Raw genomic sequence first — 21773 nt, forward strand, 5'->3', positions numbered from 1 at the left:
AGACAAAAGGTTATATGGCGTTTGAGAAACCCTTTTTTAGTGCAATATTTATTGCCAGCTTTTCTCTTCTGATTCCTATCAGCTTCTCCTCCGTTTTCATTCAAGTTGTTATATTGGGAAAATTAAAATAAGAAGGGCAGGTCATAAGTGGTCAACAAGACCATGTATATCTCATATATGTACATGGATTGTTTGATGTCATTCAAGTTTTATTATATCTGGTGAGTGCAAACATTCATTCAATAAATCTCTCTGTTTTTGCTGCTTTCTGACCTGTCCGCGTGGGATCATTCTCCTGGCTATAAATTTTACACTTTCTCCTGCCAACATAGTATTACCACAGAAACAGAGTACCAGAATCACCGTCGTGGTCAATTTAAGTATATTCAACCGAAAAGAAGGCCGGACACATTCTTCTTAATGTTGATGCTAACGGTTCTTCTTTAGTATTTCCTCTGGATGAGGAGCTGCTCATAGATACATTCGGTTTTCTTTATAACTTACCTGCTTTCCTGTTGTCCTTTGCACCACAGAGCTTCTGGTCAGTGATAATTCAGTGCAATCCACTGAGCGGGGTCAAATCCCAAGCCCTGTTAGTTTTTCTTCTTAGACACTTAGCTAATAAAAGTGGAATATAGTTTATGATACGCTTTATCGCAAATTTGAGAGGATGACATGGCATTACCCAGCAGATACGCTCAGAAAACTGAAATTCTGACTACAGTCAATATTCTGGTGTTAAACTTCTAGGAAGTAGGTGAGAAAAAGCAATGCAAAACGCTACCAATTCAGGAATTCAGGATATAGACCTGTGGTCTTTTTTTTTTTCTTTTTTTTTTTTTTTTGCTTATAGGAGATTGCATAGAAGATTTTTTTTGAACATAGAATAACCCTTAGATGTCAGTGAGAAATCTCCTTGCACAGAAAGTTTCTACTTTGACGTTTTTCTTTGGGTCGGACCAAAGGTTATATATTGTAAATTAAAATTTATTGCATCTGTCTACTATGGCATTATAAAGAGCAAACTGACTGATTTATTCTTTGATATTAGTGTAATAGCTACTGTTAAGGGTCTTGGAAAATTGTTTATATCTTATGATGACTATGAGAAGCCATACATTTTGAAGTACATTCATCCTTGGGGTCGTATAGTACAATATTTTTCTTGGATGTATATGTGTATATGTGTGTGTTTATCTCATTATGTTTTGTATGTTTAGAAAACTGTTAGCTACAGTTTATTCTATGTCTTGGGAAGCATATTTAAGGATGGTGCACCCTGAGTAATAGTATACTTCTCTCTCATAAAAATGCTGAGCAAAACAGTGACAGTCCTCATTTTAGTTCCATTTTATTAAGGACCTTGATCTGAAGAAGTATTATTTATTAGGCATTCATTGGGAAATTGATAGCATAATTTAACTTTTTATTCCCTAGTAAAACTGATAAGCAGTACATAAAAAGATGGACCTCATTATGGAGGGAACAATAAAAAATAAAAGGTTAATTTAAAGTTTTTTAAAAGGTCATCAATGTAAAGACTTTTTGTCTTCTGTGGTATGAACTCCTACCTTGAAGCTTTGCTTCTATGAATGCTTTTGTGTCTGTTTTATAGCTGCTAGTTTTAATGCAGAACACATGGATTTGAACACTAAAATGTTTTCAGCTTTTCAGAATCTTGAGATGAATCTTGCATCTGGTGTGAACATAGGAGATATATCTCTTGTTTGAGTGTAAAACCCTCTCTGTGGTATAGAGGTGAAATAATGGATATTGTGCGTATGCAAAGATTTAGCGCTTGATTGTTTAAATGGAAGATATTGTTCCTGAAAATGGAGGAACAGGAGAGAGGAGATTTTTTGTAAGTCTGTAATATCAAGCTCTTCTACAGTGGCTTGTAAAGATAGGTCGGATGACTGTAGCCCTTGTTCACTGCACTGTCTTTGCCCAGCCTTAGATACATGTGAGCAACTTCAAAACATCTTTTACTGTCACTCTCCTTTGAATTGTTCAGAGGAGAATCTTGTCCCATAAATGGTTATCTTGTCAGTGGACTAGAAATGAGGATATAAACATCCTGGATTTTCAGCCAAAAAAACTTTTAATTTCAGTATGCACCTGTTTCATAAGTCATTTTGAGCAAAAAAAGATTTTTAAAAAAAAGGTAAATGTAGCAGTGAAGCTGGCCTAGGCATAAAATCACAACTCCAAGTCTGTAAAGCAGAGGAGAATAATAGCTAGCATACTCATGCTCCTCTGTCACACTTATGTAAAGCACTGTTCCCAGTCAAACCTTTAACTGGTCAACCTGGGTTGATCCGGTCAACCTTTAAAATGGGAGTCATCACTCAATCTCATCATTTAAGCAGCCTGTCAAATTCACTTCCTCTAGTTGGTGCTAAATGTCTGGTGTTAGTCTTATGGAAAGGATATATTCATTTAACACATTACTTTTTTTTTTTTTTAAAGGCAATGTCTAGAATTTCAGTGGTGTACCTGCAACAGAAAGGCTTGTGTTTAGGCTTGTGAAAGGCTTTCTTTAGGTGCTCCTTAAGTGCTGCACTCACTAAAATCTAGCCATGTGCTCAGCATAGTCCCTAAATTAGGGACTTCAGGTCTCTATGCAGTAAATGTGGAGAGGCAGGTGCCTTTGAGGAATGCTGCAGTGTTTCTGCGTGTCCAGTAATGAAACTCTGAGCTCTATCCAAGACGAAACAGCAGACACAGCAGATACATGCTATCTGTTCTGGTCCCTATGTCCTTGATTTGAGATTTCACACAACCTCTGAGATTAATACAACCTATGCACCTCATAAACTTACTTTATATTTGCTGGAGAGAGATAGGCACTTCCGGAGGTGCCTGCAAATTCAGCCTGCTGAAGCTGTGGGCCTAGGGTCCTTCGTCTGCTCAGGCTTCTCAGCACCCTGACTTGGATTTGTCCGTAAGACTTCTAAATGACCATCTTTTGTGTTATTCAGTGGGATTATTTCTCCTCAAGGTTAATTAAATGTGGAACATCCTTGAAAGTTATTTTCCTCCTTGGAAAACAGTGGTTCTTCAATAACTCTGCTTTTCAGTGTTTGCCTTTTTACTGAGATAGGTTTATATTTCCCTGTGCTTATGAACAAGCTAATGTATTCAGACATTCTCAGGGAAGTGTGGTACCATAGAGCCCAAAATCTAGAGCGACTGTATTTTGGATGGAGAATCTTTATGCACTTTTTCCATGAAAACAATGGCAAAAGACTGACTCTAACTACTGGAACCCTTCTCTGCTAGTCATCTAGTGATTTTAGGGTACGTCTACCACCTACATTACCAAAAGGAATTATGCTTATTTTGGATTAAAATAGCAGAGAAGAGTAGGCGTTTTCCGTTTGAATTTCATTTAGCAGCTTAAAACAAAGCCTACAGGGGCAACTGTGTTGAACTTAATTTTTTAACCTGAAGAGCACCTTGTTCTCTCGTTGTTTTAATCCAAATTAGCAACACGAGAAAAGACTTCCTGCTCTGTATCACAATTCCGTCCCTGGAAAGACAACGCATTCTTGTGTCATATGGCTTTTGCACAAAGGGAAGGATAGTGTCATAGGCAATAGTCAAAATAAACAAGCTTATTTTAAAGAAATCACTTAGATCTATTATGAATGTAATTGATGATTTAGTGTGATCCTATTTGTCCTACTAAAATGACAGCCTTTCCAGAAAATTTATCATTTCAATTTTTGCTTCATTCACAGGTATTAGTTAGCGTGTGACATCTTTATAAGGCTAAATGTTAGGCAGCTGTTGTTTTCAGCTGTACATTTTGGCCTTCTGATTTTCACAACATTGCTACAGACACTGAGTAATTGCACAGTTCTTGGTGGGTAGGCTATAACTTGCTTCCCATCTGATGATAATCAGAAATTGTGAGTTATTTCTGGAGACGTTTAGGAATAAAAAAGATTGACAAGATCTAATGACATAAAATTTCCCACATGACCTCTACAGAACCAAATTTTACCTCAAGTTTGCTGTAAAGCCCAGGATCTTGCAGAGCAGGTCTTGATACCAGTAGGAGGGCCACTTATGTGACTTTTTAAAGTGTGTGTTGTATGTCTAGTTTTCATGTTATCCAAGAATAACAAATAAAGAAGTGGGTGGAGTGGGGGATAGCACCTGAGAAGTTAAAATCACGGTGTACCTATGCTGCTACATTCTACTTTCCATCTTCCTCTGTGATGTGACGTTGTTTGCATGTACCCTCGAACCGATTTCATGCTCCCTGCAGTGACATATTTTGCTAACACAACATATTTGTTCCTTCACTACATTCAGCTTCTGGCTCCAACAAATGTCAGTGGCTTTTTAAACAAGCTTGTGCTTTTTATTCCTGTCTTTCTCAAGAGAAATATCAGTGTCTTACCCAATAACATTTTTTCGTTGTGGCTATTCCGTTTGTTTTTGTAAACAGAATAGCTTTATTTTACATCTAGGGCCTTGTAAAGACGTATAAGTTTTTGTGGTCTGCTTTAACAGTTTTAAATATATTTTAGGGAAGTAATACAGTAACAACTATTTCTCAGCTTTTGTAAATAAGCATAGCTGTGTTTTATCCTGAATCCATGCAATTATTTCCTTTGTTTGGAAATACTAAACCTGCATGAGCCAGAGCCAACATTAGGCCTTTTGAGCTACAGATGCTTCTTGGAGGAGCACTGTGTTGATGAGATTTAAAGATCACCCTGAGTTGGGTAGTTGCAGCACTTCTTAAAGAAGTTATCCTGCGCATTATCATTTCTATTCACTGTTGGTAACACGGGTTGTATGACTTTCTTATTTGTAAGAAGCGCTTTTAATTCGCTATCCAAAAAGACACATGGAAGCGTGATGCTAAAACCCAGAAGGTACTGTGCAGGCTTGGGCGGATATTTCTGTAATATTCGTGAGATCTATATTGATGTGGGTGGGATAAATTTGATTGTTTTTTCTGTGAATGCGTAGTCAAGATTCTCAAAGACAGGAGCTAGGATCTCTGCCGCTGAAGCGAGGAGGGCGAGGGTTATTGACCTTAGTGTGGTTACAACTTACTGTGTGTCCAGTCGGCGTCGTGGTGGGGGCCGGGGGTCCCGCGGCCGGGCCGGGGCATGGCAGTGGCGGGGCTGGAGCCGGCAGCGCTGCGGAGCTGAGATGGGGCCGGGGCTGGACAGGGGGGAGACCGGGGGTGGGCAGGGACAGGCAGGGCTGGGGGGACCTGGACACAAATTTGTCTGTCAAAACAGTGCTCAAGCAATTTTTTTCTTCTTCTTCTTCTTTTTTTTTTTTTTCGTAAAATGCAGCGTATCAAATGTGTTGGTTTTCCCATGAGACTGTGTAAGAATCAGAGAAACGGTGCTGCCATGTCCTGAATCCATTGAATCAATATGAAATGCTTTTTAAAATAGTGAGCTGAATAGGAAAATAAATTGAAAACTATCCTCATGTATAGAAATGTCTTGCTTCCATATTTATTTGTATATCGACTTGATTTTTGGAGCCTTTTTTGATCTGGAATTCCCCTTTTTTATTAATTCTGTAGGAGAAGCAACTTCAGAAACACTAGTTTCATGGGTCCTTTATGTTTACACTTTGGGTGAAGTTTGGTTTTGCGTTTTTCTTTTTGTTATATTTTAAATAGTAAGATTTACAGGAGATGATTCATAATTTACAACAAATATTAAGCAATTATGTACAGCAGCAATATCGGGTGCAATAAGTTAGGGCATTAGTCTTATCTGGGAAAAACAAATCTCAAAATGGACAGTTTACTGTCCTGAGTGAATCTTGAATCGCCACAGAATTTTTCTTTCCTGTGTAATTTCTTTCCTCCTAATATCTGTGCTGTTTATATCCTTGAGATGGGTAAGTGGTAGTCTGAAAACTGCAGTAAGATTAGTAATTACTAAGGGGACATAATGTACTGTTTCATTGCAGCAGAACTCTGAAAATACTTAAACTGACTCTTGAGAAGGCGTTCATCATATTTTTCACTTGTTATTCGTAACATTTACTTAACTGTGAGCTCTACAGTGTGTTTTTCTTCATAACATGCACACTGAAAACACGTGCATTTAGCCAAAGTCTGTTCTTTTATGCCACTAAAATCCAGAATTACTGCTTTTAAGATTGGGAAGATAACAGCAGTCACGTGGTAAGGTTGATTCCAGCAGAATATGACTTTAACACGAAACAAACTAAGTCTACTGAAAGTTCTGAAAAGCTCAAATGTTTTCTAGCTCACTGGGCACCTGTAAGTTACGTAAGTAAATTAGGATTATCTAAATTATTTACTTTTGGTTTCATTAACAATAACATCTATCCTGCCTTCTTCCATTGACAGCATAATAATACCGTCAAGAATAACTGTTAAAGACCTTTTTTAAAAAACATTATCTAACTGTAGGAGCATGAGGAATTGCTGTATAACATCTGTTACTTAAATAGCCACAACATTTATATGTTCCAGTAAACGGATTTGGGTTATGCAAGGGTCCTAAATGAAGTAGTAAGCATCTTGGAGGCAAATGCTTTCAACGTCGTGGACTTTCATAAGCAAAAAGTATATTTATATGAATATATTATATTGAAAAACTGCAATACCCTTGTGTAGCATAAATTAAGATTAGAACAATGTTCTTATTTGAGATTTATTTTGAAATCATGCTGATTCACTTGAACATACTTTTCCTGTACTGAGTTACAGAAGCTGAGCCAATTCTAGTGTGTTACTTTAGATTAAATAAGCTTTTTCAGAAGCTTTGTTGGAGTTGCTCTTTCTCATTTATACTAGTTGGATTTCAACAAATTTTGCTATTGTAGCTGAGAAGTGAGTGTAGTTCTTTAGGGCAAACCAATTCCTTGCCATAATCTCTTCATTCTCAACTAAAATTGAAAAAGAAAAGGTAATACAAACTGCCTGAAATTGGATGATGTTCAGGGCAAGACATCTTGTTTCAGGACATTTGCTTTGAGGAGGGATATATAACCTGAACATTTTCAAGTCCTGCTTAAAGGTATATTTTTTTTAATAAGCAAAAAAATGTTTAAATATTTGATATGTTGGTTATTGTCTACTGCAAATCATGAGGGATACAAAGTACTTAATTTCCCACTTTTTTCCGTTGGAATGGTGGGTATTCAGCTCTGCTTAGGAGTTGGCACGTTGCTGTTGTCAGAAAGACTTCCTTATTGTTATAGAAAATTGCTGAATGTATTCCTATGATCTGATTTTGAAACAGCTCCTGTATTGTGTGCGGTCACAAAACAGTGTCTGAATCTAGCCAAGATTTTTAATAGCATCTAACTTTATGCATTTTAAACGAAAAGAGCTTGTGTTGCTAGGCATAAAATTGGTGATGCGTGGAAAAATTATTCAGTGAAACTACAATAAAAGCCTGCATGTACAATTTAGAAGTAGAATTCTTGGATCAACATGGAAGCTAAAACCCTAGAAAGAGCCATCTCTTTAGATCAAGTTTTATTTCCATTGTGCCGACAGATCCCATGAGCTCTTCATCTGATTGTATTTCTATAGATGAATTTGAGGAAAAGGCTTCAGCTTTTCAGCCTGCCTAAATTAAAAATTCATAATATCTACAACTTGCTTGCTGTAATCGATGTGGATTAGCTGGATTTTATTTTCTGTTAGAGAACAGAAATGTTCTCCCCAGAAAATTAAAATGTTATCCTAGGTACCCTCCATGTACTATTAAAATATTTGCTATTTGAAGGTTGTACTTATGACAGGCCATAAGCATCTTTCAAGAGCTTTGTTCTTTCAGCCATGACATATAATTAATAGCAGGGCTCTCAGGAATATGTATAAAAATGCCTATTTATTTTTAACCTTTTCAGTACAAAACTCTTTTTTTTTTTTTCCGCACAAGAATGTAAATGCTAAAGAACTTTTAAAAATATGATTGTTTTACCTTGAGGTATTTCCTGTATCCGTTGCTAAATTTATACGCCTGAACTTGCTGCTTCTTGCAGACTTCCATGAAAGTTTCACAGAGAGCAGTTTCAGAACTGACCGCTATGGGACTTTATTTAGAAAAAAGCAAAACAGGCATTGAGTACTACTGTTTCCCTTTACAGATCTATGGGTTGTTCTAGCTAGAAGCCAAAAACCTAATCCTGTTATATTTGGAATTTTGATTTTTTTTTTAATTTGACAGATAAATATTTAATTCAGAAACCTGTCGCTTTCCTTTTTCCTGCATGAATTCCGTATAGAAACATGTGTATGTTTTAGGGGGGAGTCATAGCTGTTGGCGTGTTAGGAATGAAGTGCAACATTACAGAAAAGAATTAAAGAACCTGAATTGTTTCTCTGTTTAGTAACCAGATGGTGACAGCATAAAATCAAATAACTTCCACTGAGGTCTTCATTACTGAAATATAATAAGAAATATAAAACTGAAAAAGGAAAAAAAAAAAACCCCAAAAACTCATTTGCTCGGAAGTAAGACTGATTAACTTGGAAAGAATCTTTATGCTTGGTCCATAAATAATAAAAAAAATATTTTTTCTTGGAAAAATCTTTCAGGCAAGGATGCAATGAATTAGAGTCTCTCTGATAATGCTTGCTTTTTTTTGCCAAGATTGTTTCATTCAGGCTGGATGGTGGTGAATTGCTTTGTTTATTGCGAGTACATGAATAAGATCTACCAGTAGTATTGAGTCTTTATAATGGTTCTGTAAACTGTGGCCCTTAAATCTCTCGACTAGAAAAGGTCCAGGGAAACTCTATCCATTGCTGCCTTGAGATTCTTCTCTGCACCTCGGAGTGGAAGTGGGCAATATTCAGAGACTCACAATAAAATGGCCTTTTTTCATTAGTATCCTTGACCAGGAAGTATTTATGTGATGTAAGTGGGAAGAGCTGCTGCAGCTCTGCAAAAACTCTGAATTTCCTTCTGCCAGAGGAGCAGGAATGGCAAAAGAGAAGGGGTCTTAAAAAAACAAACAAACAAGCAAAACTATGGAATGTCTTAAGAATCGGGTTTTCCTTTCTTTTTTAATAGTTGGGTGAAGTTCCTGGAAAGGCAGCGTGACAACATTATCCTTGTGTACCGATTGCTCTCAGTTAGGTATCCCAGTTTTCCAAATTCCTCAAAAAATAAAGGATGGCATTGTGCCTGGAATAAATTATCATCTGTGAAAATGAACAGAAGAAACATCTAAAAACAAACATAAACACCAAATAGCCGAGCTGGCTCAAGTTGAACCTATGCAGAGCCAAAACTGGGCAGGTTCAAAAGCAGGAGGACAGTCTACAGACATGGGTATTGAGAGGCACTGTTTGCGTTCCCTCGAAGGCTTTTGCTTTCACCAGCTATCTGGACAGAAAGGTTCAGTGAGTGTAGTCCTTCTCTCTGAGTGTAGTCCTAATTCACCTTCAGCATGCTGTAAAACTTGTTCCTTTCCACTGAGGTGAGGTTTTACAAAATGATCTGTGCAAATCTTCAGTCCTCGCCTCGATTATATGATTTACTGTATCTTTTAATGAACGTAACAATGGTGTAAAAACTTCCAGGTAGTGAAGAATAGGGCAACCCATACTCTCAGGAACACTTACACATATCATATTCATGCTTCCACTTTTTCTTGGTTTCCATTCAATTTCTATTCTCAGTGCAGGACCTTAATCATAATGTTCAAATGCCTAGGGGGTCAAGATCTAAATACATCTCTGATTGTGTCTTTTTTACATGATCTGTTAAGACAGCTGCATTCCTTGGGAGCAATACATCCCCTGCAAGCTAGAATGAAATGTATTAGTGAGAGGCGAAAAAGAAGAATGTTTTTTTCAGTTCATTGTGGAGGGACTTCACCTGCCCATATATGGAAGATCATGGGCCACTTCTTTTCTTGCTAAGCCTTTGCTTCCTAAACCAGGATCTGTGAGGATACAAAGAAAGAATGAGCGTGTAATAGCTGTCATCAGTATGTTTATCCTACAATTTTTCTGTTGACAGGATAGGTGGAAAAGAGTAGAAGGCTCATGAAACCCAAGAGGTACCTCGCCTCATAAGTGTGATTGCCAGGAGCCATTAAACTCTGTGGTGATTTTAGCTCTTGAAAATCTTACCTATATTTAGAAATGTCTAATGTGTACTAACTATGTGTATGTCCTATATTTGCATGTTTATGTAGAATACTTTGTTTCGTACTCATTTTTGTACTGCAACGTAGGAGTTACAGCAACATAAAATTTAGGTGGCTTTGCAATGAACCAGTCAGCATGCTGTTGACAGCCCACAGTATTGTGCTGTTCTGACTGTTTCAAAACGCAATGGGAAATATCATAAGCTATTTCTGACAAGACTATACTGGTAAATTTGTATTCTGAATGGAAAAAAAAATGCAGAATACAGAAATATTATTACACTTTTAGACTTCAGCATTTTGGGAGGGAATTTTGGTTTCAAACTAGATTTAAAATGTCAAGGCTTTGTCTCATTATTTTTCATTATTTCAATAGCATTAAAATAACTTACTGTGAATATTATTTAAACTATGTAACTTCATTTATCCATATATTCCAATCCGTAGTTGTTATAAAAACAAAATCTGGTCAGTTTTTGATTTTCAGTTATATTTTTTCTTATGTTCACTTGCATTGATAGCCTACAAAGACAAAACCCAATAAAAATGCTATCTAGTACTGTACCATAAAATCCAGAAGTGATACTGTAACATATCTGCCCAATGAGAAGTGTTAGCTGGGGTTTTTTTCAGGCTTAGTTGGCATTAAAATTCAATAACATGTCTTTCTTGCTTGTAAGAATTAATATTTTCCTATGCTATTATCATACTGTCGGTAGTACCAGAAGTGCATTGTTCTAAATGTGAGACTTTCACTTCAGAGTAATTGAAAAATTTTTTTTTATAACTTCCTATTTTGTCTTTTACAGCATGATCCAATTTCAGAATAAGGTGGTGTAGATTTCCTTAGTATTCAGAAAAAGCAACATATATTAGAGAAGTCAATAAAAGCAGAAAGTGTTACTGAGCTAACCAGGCAGTGCCATTTTACTATCATTTGCAGTTACAGTTGCAGTTAACCATGGTTACATAGTTAATTTGCTAAAAGAAAAAAGACCAGCTACTTCAAATAGGGGTCAGGTAGAGAGTGAATTATTGTTGTTCAGTTTAGATAAAGTAAGAGCCGAATGAGAGACAATCTGGTCAAGTTGGGACATACTCTGTAATAAAACTGTATCTTTCAAAAATAACGCACAAAGCAATTAAGACAGCTATTTTCATGGAAATTTGGGGAAGGCCTTCAGATATTTTCTGTTTTTCTGTGTTGTCCATATATCTGATCATTTCTTTTCAGAAGGTACATAAATACCACACCATTTAAATTTCATTGCTCTAAGAGCAGGATGTTCCTTTACCTAGCCGACATAAACGTAAATGTAACCTGTGTGACCTCAAGTCTCCAGCTTTTATAGAACAATAATCATTTTCTGACAGAACCAGTTTGCAGGGTTTTCATATATCCACCACAAAGAAAAATTGTATGTCATCTCAGTTGTATTATATCCATCAGCTGGCTTCCCATTTGTTGCGGAGTGTCTGCGGTGACATAGGGCCGTGGCTCTATTCGGCGGTAATAGATTGCCTGTAGTGCATTCAGTGACGCTGGTACCTGTTGCTGGTTCTTTTTCCAGGTCAACTGGCTGCAGGTACATGTGAGATTGTTACTTTGGACAGAGATAGCAGTCAGCCCCGAAGGACTATAGCCCGACAAACAGCTCGCTGTGCATGTAAAAAAGGACAGATTGCCGGTACCACAAGAGCGAGGCCAGCCTGTGTTGATGGTAAGAAGTAAAGATCTCTTCGATAAGTTTCTGCCAATAAAAGAGTGGTATCAACTCGTAGAGTCTCTCATCAAGTAATAAAAGCTCCATAGCAGAAATTTTCATACGTCCCAACTAGCAGTGGTAATACGATTGAAGTTCTCAAAACAGAGACTGACTAATAGTATGGATATTTCAGTAACAGTTTTTTTAGTCTGAATGTTCATGTTTGTTTTATCATGATACACAGTTGAACGTTAAGGGCATGGTACCTATTTTGCTTGCGATGATAGGATCAGCAGTGAAATAGCATTCTTTTCCCCTTTTATTCTATATAACAATAAAAAAAAGAAAAAAAAACTGGAAAAGAAAGACCACCAAAGATTTTATGCCACTAGGAGCTAATGCGACCACTCCTATGTGAAAAGTAAATAGTGTTGAGGAAAACACTAACACTGTGCTTGAATGTAGTATCTGAACATACCTTAAATGCCCAGCATTCCTTCTCTCCTTAAAATCATGATTCTGTATGATTCACTGCAGATGCAGTGGTAGTGTGCAGCCTGGAAAAGTGCTGACATAGAGGGAGGTATGAAAATATTTCATTTTGAAATCATTTTGTGAGACAAATGGATTCCGGTGTTACAGCTAAATAAGACGTTAACAATGGTACAATTGTCAAGGCAGCTCTGCCAGTGCAAGCTTATTAGCAATCATTCATATTATAATTAAAAGTGAAATGGGAGATATATTGAAAATAGTTGATGCAAAATTGCATGTTTTGGTGGAGGCTCTGTTAACAGCAGTAAAAAGAAGATGCTTATATATGGGAGACATAGTAAATTCACCGATTGCCTTTGAGTACCGATTAGTTTGAGTCCTCAAAAAAAAATATTGTGAAGAACACCCTACCATTGCTTCAGAATTTGATCTTGCCCGTGACTATCAAAGAAGACAGCTCAAAGGGGATTTCAGAGCCTACCCACAAAGCTAAATATAGAACATCATGCACGTTCTGTTTTTGCATTTTGCTTTCACTGTTTTTGGTACTCTGTAATTCAGTTCATTTTTCTTAGCTATCTCTATCCTAATATGAGACCATATCCAGTAATTCTCTTCTTTGCTGTTTTACTATAAGATCATAAGATATAATTGCCTAAGAAAAGAATGATTTTAATGTGTCATTTATAACTGCAACTTTAGCAAAAGTACTTGTTAGAAATTAAAAAATTCAACCTATGTTTCCCATCTTAAAACAACAAAGTTATGAGGGAAATATGAGATTTCCTTCATCTAATGGGAACAAACACATAATTTTTCCTCAATCAGTTATGAGTCTAGGGTGAGATTCATTTGCTGTAACTTCAGTATCCGAAGTTACTTGTCTAACCTAATCACTCAGGTTTTCCTTTGTACTCAATGGAGAGCAAGAAGTATCTTCTCAGAGTAATTCATGTCTCCCTAAGACCCAATGTACTACTCTCTGGTACTCACTGTTTCTCTTCCTTGCTTTAAAAGATACCTGTGGTGATTAAATCAGACTTCAGACAGCTAAAATCTATATCTGTCAGTAAGAAGAGATGACTTCCCTCTACCCTCCAATTGTTATATTAGCTTAGTTTCCAAGCACAGAAGGTTTCAAGTCGTATAATATTTGAAAAGATTTTTTTTTTTTCGTTTCATCTGAAACTCCTGAAAAGGGGCTATTCCAAATTCTGGTTCTGCTTTCAGTGTGCATGATCACCATGTTATGAAAGCAGACAACTAGATTATTGGACTAATGGTTAGGTGATATTGTGTAATCAGAGGATTCTTTGGGTAATACTTCAGATTTGAAAAATAAGTGGGAAATTCATCAGTTGAAAAATAGAGCTGCAAATTAATTTGTGTGCAGATAATAGCTTTCATTTTTTAAGCTTTCCTGTGTAATGCAATGTAATCACACTGTTCTTTGTTATTTTGCATGTATATGTTTATAGTTAGGAAGTTGGATCCTTTGCTAAGAATGATAACTGCAAGACGAGTAGCACATGATACTTTGCTTTCCTGGACACTGGAAATCAAAGCTCAAAAAGCTTAATGGTACCTAGAGCTGGCTAGCAGGTTACCAAGTTTAAAAGCGGAGGCCAAATCTTTGGTCTGTAATTTTTACTTATGCAGTGTATTGTGGAAACATAATAAGAAGTTTTATGATGAATAAGAGAAGTTTTACATACAAACAGGCCAGCTAGTACAATATTAATTTGCCTTACAGACAATCATATAGGACAGAATAAACAAGCACTTTCTCTTGTCTCTAATCCTGTGCGGTCAAAAGAAGCTGGCAGATAAATTGGTCATTAACTAACACATAAGTATTCATCTGTGAATTGGCCAGGTTCATAATCTAAAGAATACAAACTAGGATTCTCGCCTCCAGACTTAGAAGGATCTGAATTTTTCCATACCGTTTATAATAATTTCTAGAATAGGGTGTTTCAAACATTGCTAGTAACTGCGTTCTTCTGGCCAGAATGTGAAGTCTGCATAAATCCATGCCTAAGAAAAGCTAGTTCTGCCTCTGATGTGAAGTCAAATACTGCTGTTTTAGGAATGCGACAACCAAACTTAGATTTTTCTTATAATAAAGAAGGATATTTTCACCAATAGCAATCTTCCATTCCATTCACTCACTCTTCCTCATATAAATCTCGTTGTCCTAACAAACAAGCAAGTCCTTCTTCCAGCTTTTTTAAGTAGGACACACATAGTGTGTTTTTACGAATTTTAATTAATTTTTTTCATAATATAATTGATGTTAAGAGTGTAATTCAATGCTATTTGAGATTTTGCTTCTACTATCAAAAAGCAGAAAATCTAATTGGCAAGATTTTTTTAATGTCTATTTGCTTTCCAAAAACTTAGTTCTTTTAGTTTTATTCTTTATAGGGTCTTGATTTTAATGAGATTATTTTTGAAGTAAAGGGAGGAGAAATAGACCTTAGACCTCTAATAATAAATGCAAAGTCAATGAAAGTGAAGTAAGCAGGCATAGTAAGCGTGACCTGCTAACCTCCGAACAAGAAAACATTAGTTAGCAATTGTGTGACAACTTCTGGCAAGAGAGTATTTTGAAGTTTCAGTACCAAAGCTGGCACTTTTTATAAACTAAAAATGCATTGTGATTTACCTGGCTACCATTTGTTTGTTGTTTCATGGTGAGAAATACCTTAGAATTTATTCAGTTATGCTGTATATTTTCTGGAGCACTGAAATGTGTGTGTCAATTATTGCAACAAAAAGAGTAAGTAATTTAAGGGCTCTTTAACCTCACAAGCATTGTCTGAGATTGCACTTGTCAACATGGCTCTTAAAAAAAAGTCCTGAGTTGATTACCAAAATCTGCTTTGATTTCCACTGCTACATCGACCAAGATATTTTTCTAAGAAGTGAAAGACAATATGTGTCAGATATAGAAACTTGGAATTCTTAAAAATGAATGCACACTGTTTAGAGCTTGATCTGAGTAGAGCATGAAGAGCAGGGCTTTTCTTGAATTATCTCCCATAAAGAGTTCTGATTTACTGAATAAAGAGTTCTGATTTGCTGTTTATTATTTTCTTTAACAGTCCTTAAGTATGACAGACTGCTAATGTAGCCTGAAAAAAATGGCATCAATATTTACCCTGGTTTCAAGCTTGTTTTAGTGTTGATCGTGTCATTCCTAGACCAAAGAAAATCATAATGTATATTTGGTGTGCTTGGTTGTGAAGTAAGTTTGTACTTGTGAATATAGGTTTTGTGATGTTGTGACTGTATTTTGCCTGCACTTAGGTGTGTTCTTATTATTTAGAACCATCATTCCCTACTCCCATTTTTTGAGATCAAATTCCATAGCAATGACCTCAGGTGCACTACTTCAATAAGATATAATATTTCAGTATAGCATCTGATTTATCACCAGAGTAATTTGCCTGTATTTGAGCCAAGCGTCAGAAGTTTTTTAAGCTGGAGCCTATGAGAGATTGGAAGATAGCAGTTAACTGGCTATTTATGTCCAGTATCCTCATTAATCTGGAGCTTATTTTAAAGCAAGTGACAAAAAGTCTTTGATAACAGCATGTGTATACACATGCACTCATGTGAAATGTACGATTTGTGTTCTTTCAGAATAATTATATCCATCTGAACAAAAATTTGTTAGGGCCAAGTGTTTCTTGGAACGTCGTAAGTACATTAACCTGAGAAAGTTGGGTTGATCTTTTAAATATCCAATAGAGTCCAGTAATTCTATCCAATATATATTTATAGCTCAAAAATAAACAGCAGTTTTCTCCAGAAAACAGAAACAGTTTTGAGAGGAAAAGTGCATGTGGAAGAAGTGGCTTCATAGCCTAAGAAAATTAGAATGGCAGTGTCTATTTGCCTGCCTGACTTCCGTGATTAGAAGACTCTCATGCTCTGGACTTGAGTTTTGGCTACCTTGTATGTCCACAGGGCACTATGAGAAATCCCAGGACACTGATCCTGAGTTCCAAGATTCCTGAATTTGGAATAGCCAGAGCTCAGGTAACTAAATTCAAGCTTTCAGACTTTTCCATATGAATCAAGGGTTCTGGCTGTTGTTGTTGTTCTTGAATTTTTACTTCTTCTGCAAGCATTCTAATAGTACTATAATCTATAGAATCTGATTTGGTATAGATTGTTCATATATTATGATTAACTTGCTTTTCAGTTGGCATTGATTGATTTTGTTTAACATGGTAACTCAGGATCCTCAGGGAAGCCACATTAGTTTTAATCAATAATTCCCTGCTCTTCTCATTAGCTCTAGGAGTCTATAGGGAGGTGTAGGGGTCAGAATGATCATTAATTGAATCCTAGGTCGTGCACTTGAAACAAAACTCTGTGTAACAACTAGAGACCTGGTGAGCTTAGTCATTCTGAAATATCTTAAATATCTTATTCATGTTGCCAAAAAAAAGAAAGAGAGAGAGAGAGAAAACTATTATGATTTTCAGAAATGAAAATTTTAGCTTTTCCATTTGGAATATTTCATATATTTGTTGACATGTTACTCGTTTTATTCTCGCTTTATTGCAGATATTTGCAAATGTTTTCTCACTGTAAATATTATACATCCAACTGTTGCACTTAAGATATGTCAATATGACACAAGCAAATCAAAATGGCAAAGCAGGTTGGAGTTTACCTTTGAAGGAGACTGAATATTACCATGTAGATGTTTTGCTAGAACAGTAGCAGTACTGATTGAAGAGCAGAAAGGGACTATTTGTCCCTGAACACAAGATATTAATTACACTGTAGTGGTAGGAAAACAATTGGCTATTCTGCTAGCTAGTTATGAAGTTAAATAGGTTAGAACATGTATTTACTTTTGCTTGCCTCGTTATCCGTTTTGAGATATTGGAAAGGATAGCAATTACTTTAAACTGGAGGAAGTTATGCCTGTAATGAACATTTGTGAACAATTATCCTAACAAAATATGCTATTGGTTCCCTGGGGTCTGAAGGACAATATCATCCCTTTTCTGGTTTTCCTTCCTTTCATTCTTCTGGAGAGGTACACCCCTCCCAGCGCTCACCAGACATTAAAACTAGCAGTACACCATCCTCAAAAGGTCAATTCTCACTACAGCTCTGGAATTTGGATGCTGATGTATGTTGGCAACCAGGGATTAGTGAGGCTTAATCCTTCCTGAACAGAGAATTTTACTTGGAGACTGTTTTATTTACATAGAGAGCACTATATATACTATATACTATATACTATATGCTATATACTATATACTATACTATAAACTAATAGGTCAGCTGTGGAATCAGAGCCAAGATTAGAACTTTCTCATTAAACTCATTGAGTGTCCAGTGGGTACAGAACTCCTGTCTAGGAGACGTCTAGCACCTCTCAGAACTTAATTTGTATGTGAGTGAGAGGCCATATGGACTAGTAAAGGAATATGTATGTGATGGTTTAATATTTGCTTGGGAATATGCTGACAGTGATCATAAGTTTACTTTCCAAGAATAATTTTGCTTATAATCACACCTTTTAATTTTTCCTATTCCTCTCTTAAACCGATGGTCACATTTAATGCTGTGTGTGTTATTGTTAGCTCCACAATAGTAAAATATCTTTGAAAAAATGGAAAAGCATAATATATATAAGAAATACAGAGATAAATTAGGTTTCCCCTCTTGACTGGAGATCCACAGCAGGAATAACTGAAGACATGGCAAAAAGTGCTGCTTAGAAAGGTAACAAGCAGATGTGGAAAATGAATGATAAGCAGGAGTATTACCATCGAGAAAAAGCGTAAGGGCTGCACTCTATCGCAAAGTGTTTGGTACCTAAACTCCAACAGCTGGCTGTGGCTTAAAGATACAGACCAAGATTTTCCAAAATGCCTGGTGATTCCCACAGCATAACTGATTCTACAGCAGTCAGATTGCAGAGAGCGAGTGCTAATTAGTTGGAAAGTCAGGCCCATTATGAGTTCTCAGCCTGAGTACCCAAAACCATTTATCAGTATATTAAAAAAAAAATATGTATATGTATATATAAAAGAGTCAATACCATTAAGCTGAAGATAAAATACTTTTCTAAGCCTTGTATCTATAACAAACTGTGACAAACTTCAACCAGAAATTATTTTTCACTTACAAGCATCCTTCTTGGAGGTCAAACCTGGCATCAGTTTAAGGTTAAGAGATGACTGTCTTTCTAAATGATAGTGCAGGGAAATATTTAGGAAAGCAGAATTTAATTATGTGATTTGGAAGGTGGCCAGGAACCAGGGGTTAACACTGGTACAGTTGCAAAGAGTGCTGAGAGAACTTTAATTGCCTCTAATGCTTAGTGTCTTGCTTTCACATTTCATTTGAAAGACACCACCTTCAGCCTCCCTGTGTTTCATTGGATGCATTAGTTCATCAATGCCAGCAGCTTCATTTCCTTTAGTTCCTAGCTGCTTTTGAGCAGTCACCCATGTAGTCTAGTCCTCTTTCATCTACGTGCGCTGATGGCGGTTTCAGCGCAGAAATATGGTTGGAGGTTATGTGACATTAGATTGTGGAACCGTTTTCTGAGGGAGTGTTTGGAAGCGTAATTAATACAGACATTTTAAATTGAACTGGACAAAATACTAGAGAATGTACTATGCATTTGCATAAGTGTGCACTGCATCACTGGATGGAGTTTTCTGTGTTTGATTTCCTATGGCAGAGTGTTACCAACAATTGCAGTGAAATTGCTAAAGTCAGATTCGTTCTGCTGAACTTCAGGCGCTCGGTTGACCTGACGTTCCTACTTCAGCAGTCTGGTCACTGGAAGCTCCCCCTGTGGACAGTGAGGTGAGAGTCACACGTTGGAGGTCAAGTAGTGTCAATGCTGGAATCACCTTCCGAAAGCTCTGCTCTCTTTCTCTCTTTTGGAATTAAAGAGAACGTAGGATGACAAGCAGAGTAGCTTTTCTGCTTCAGTGTAATGTGTGTAAACACTTCAGGCTATCTGCTGCTCAGATTGCCTTCTGGAAAAGCCACTGTCTTCACTGATTAGAAGCAATTTAAGGAAAAAAAAAAGTAATGTGTTTACGTTACCCCCTCTGCTTGTCATCCTAGGTTCTCTTTATCTCCAGAAGAGGGGAAAAAGAGAGGAACTTTCAAAGAGATTCAGGTGTGAAGGTGAGCTTTTGTAAGGGGAACTTTTTTTTTTAAGAGAATATGGAGAGATCAGCCTTTGTAAATACCTCTTAGATGCCTACCGTAAATGTTACCAATAAATGTCCAAATTTAAGTGGAATAAAACTATAGTTTAATGACAAGTAGCATGGTGGAAGAGCCCCCTTTTTTTCTTTCCCCTAAATGGTCTCCTTAAGCAAAGAGAACCACTATGTTTCACATAAGTGAATCAAGAAAGGGTATAATGTGGTTAGTAAAGCCATATACCACTTTATTTTTAACATACATTAGATTTAATATCTGTGATGGTTTTCAGAAAACCCATACAAAATTTTAAAATTGATTGCTAAAGAAGTGGCAGCATTAATAGCCCGACTACATCCAGCACCTGGAACACAGTAGTTAATGCTAGACTTTTTTGTATGCCTCTTTCCTCAGCCTACTCTGCACAGGGCTGATTCAGAGAAAATATCCTCCTTGAAGATGAAACCTTAGAAAGCTACCTTTTTAAGGTGATGCAAAGGAGTTCGGTTTCCGCTGCTGTGAAGGACTGAGATCATACTATAGCAGGAGAAAAAGATCTTTGCATTAAAGCTATTGTCTTCATTTCATAACTAAACTTTGGTTGGGACTATATTTTTAGTTTGCATAATTTTTGTTTAGGACTTACTGTTGTTTTGTTTTGGTAATACCATATGTGTGCAAGATGCTTCACAGATAGCTATAATATAGTCCTTGGCTAAAAGCACTAATGACTGACTTGAGCCCTTATTTGTACTGCTATACAAGGAAATAAGAATATTTAGATACTTTTTTAAAAACTGATTATCCAGACCATGGGGAGTAGGAAAAGGACAAAAGCCCTCCAAAATTCCTTGCAGTCTCAAATGAGGTGAAAGTGTGAAATTTAAATTTGCCTCAACTTGCTTCAGAGTATTTCTTTGAGAGTCTTAGTCTTTTTTCTCATCCTCCTCATTAGGGGAATACGCAGAGGGCCTCTACCTCTGCTCACCCATTTTGGAAGGGCCAAGATTAAACCCCAACTGAATGTGATGAGGAGGATATACCCCTAGGCAGGATGGGATTTCAGGGACTAGGTGGGAAAGGAATGACAAGAGATGAAGGAAAGAATTGCCTCTCATTAAAGCAAAAGAGAGAGGGGCTATCAGGTTGTACTCATGAGGAAAAATAAATGGTGACGTGAAAGTGAACATGAGTTTGAACTGATGCAAAAAAAGAGGAGTTACTGTGAAATAAATTGTCATTTGAAGGGAAGGTGGCACGTGAGACAGGGAGGGTGCAGAAGTATAAATGCAATGAAGAGATGCAGTACACAACCTATGATGCATGTCGCCTCCTCCCCTAGGCCCCGCGTTATGCTCTTCAGTTAGTCAGAATTTTCCTGCATCCTGTGTTACCTGAGTTTCCAGTATTCATGCTCAGTACCTTTGCACTCCACAGCATTGCCCCCTTCATTCAGCACCTTTGTGCTACAGCAGTGATACTCCTTCTTTCTGCCGCTGGGCTAAGCTGCTCTTGCTGAACATCACCGACTCTCTCAGCACAGACCCACCTCCAGCCTCTCTCCATTGCCCTGCATGCTGTCAATCTCCTGCAGCCCACCGCGCGGCATTCCTACATAGCTCCCCACAAACACCGGTGCCCTCTCTCTAATTCAGCAACTTGTGGAGAGGAAGGTGTGGACCATAAGGCCAACAGGAGAGATGCAAAGAGCTATGGGGCAGCACATTCTGCAAAAGGAAATGTGAGGTTTCAGGGAGCTCACTGCGAGTGTGGAGCACGGCAAAGCTGGAGACATAGTGACATAGAGCTACTTAATACAATGGTTGGACAGAGCTGAAAAAGGGAAAAGGCAGAGAGGTTGGAGAGAGCATGACAGGGTTGTGTAGGATGAGTCAGCCGTTGAAGCCGGCCCAATGACCAAAAGTTCCTCATCCCTGCTAGGAGAAGATATAGTGGTCTAGGTTATGTATCACAGTGGGGACATAAGGTCTTATTTGAGGTGGAGAGAAATTAGTATTTTAGTGTGTTTCAGGAAAAGAATGGACCCGATATGGAGTTTAAATTGGCCAAAAACCAAAAACCAACCAACCAAAAAACCCTATGAATGGTTTACTTGCTTCTAATAGGATATTTTAATGCACTGAATAGCACTGGTGTTACAATAACAGTCAGTGAAAAAGAATCACTTGTTTTCTATCCAATTATAGTTTTTAATGTTTCTTTATTCCTGTTTCACTG

At 37.1% G+C, this 21773-nt stretch overlaps 1 protein-coding gene across 12 annotated transcripts in view; it reads left to right on the forward strand.

The window, feature by feature from the left end:
* TAFA5 (TAFA chemokine like family member 5) overlaps positions 1-21773 on the forward strand; it is a 470229-nt gene that overhangs the window by 229410 nt on the left and 219046 nt on the right. For all 12 annotated transcript variants that reach the window (XR_011138818.1, XR_011138831.1, XR_011138827.1 and 9 more), the window contains one exon: positions 11703-11852. Coding sequence is in view for 9 of the 12 variants with exons in the window: in XM_009689547.2 (XP_009687842.1) it covers positions 11703-11852 (150 nt within the window). In the remaining 3 variants the exon portion in view is untranslated. The remainder of the gene's footprint in view (positions 1-11702; positions 11853-21773) is intronic.

Source organism: Struthio camelus, chromosome 1 (genome assembly GCF_040807025.1).
Source record: "Struthio camelus isolate bStrCam1 chromosome 1, bStrCam1.hap1, whole genome shotgun sequence".
In the NCBI taxonomy this organism is placed as follows: domain Eukaryota; kingdom Metazoa; phylum Chordata; class Aves; order Struthioniformes; family Struthionidae; genus Struthio; species Struthio camelus.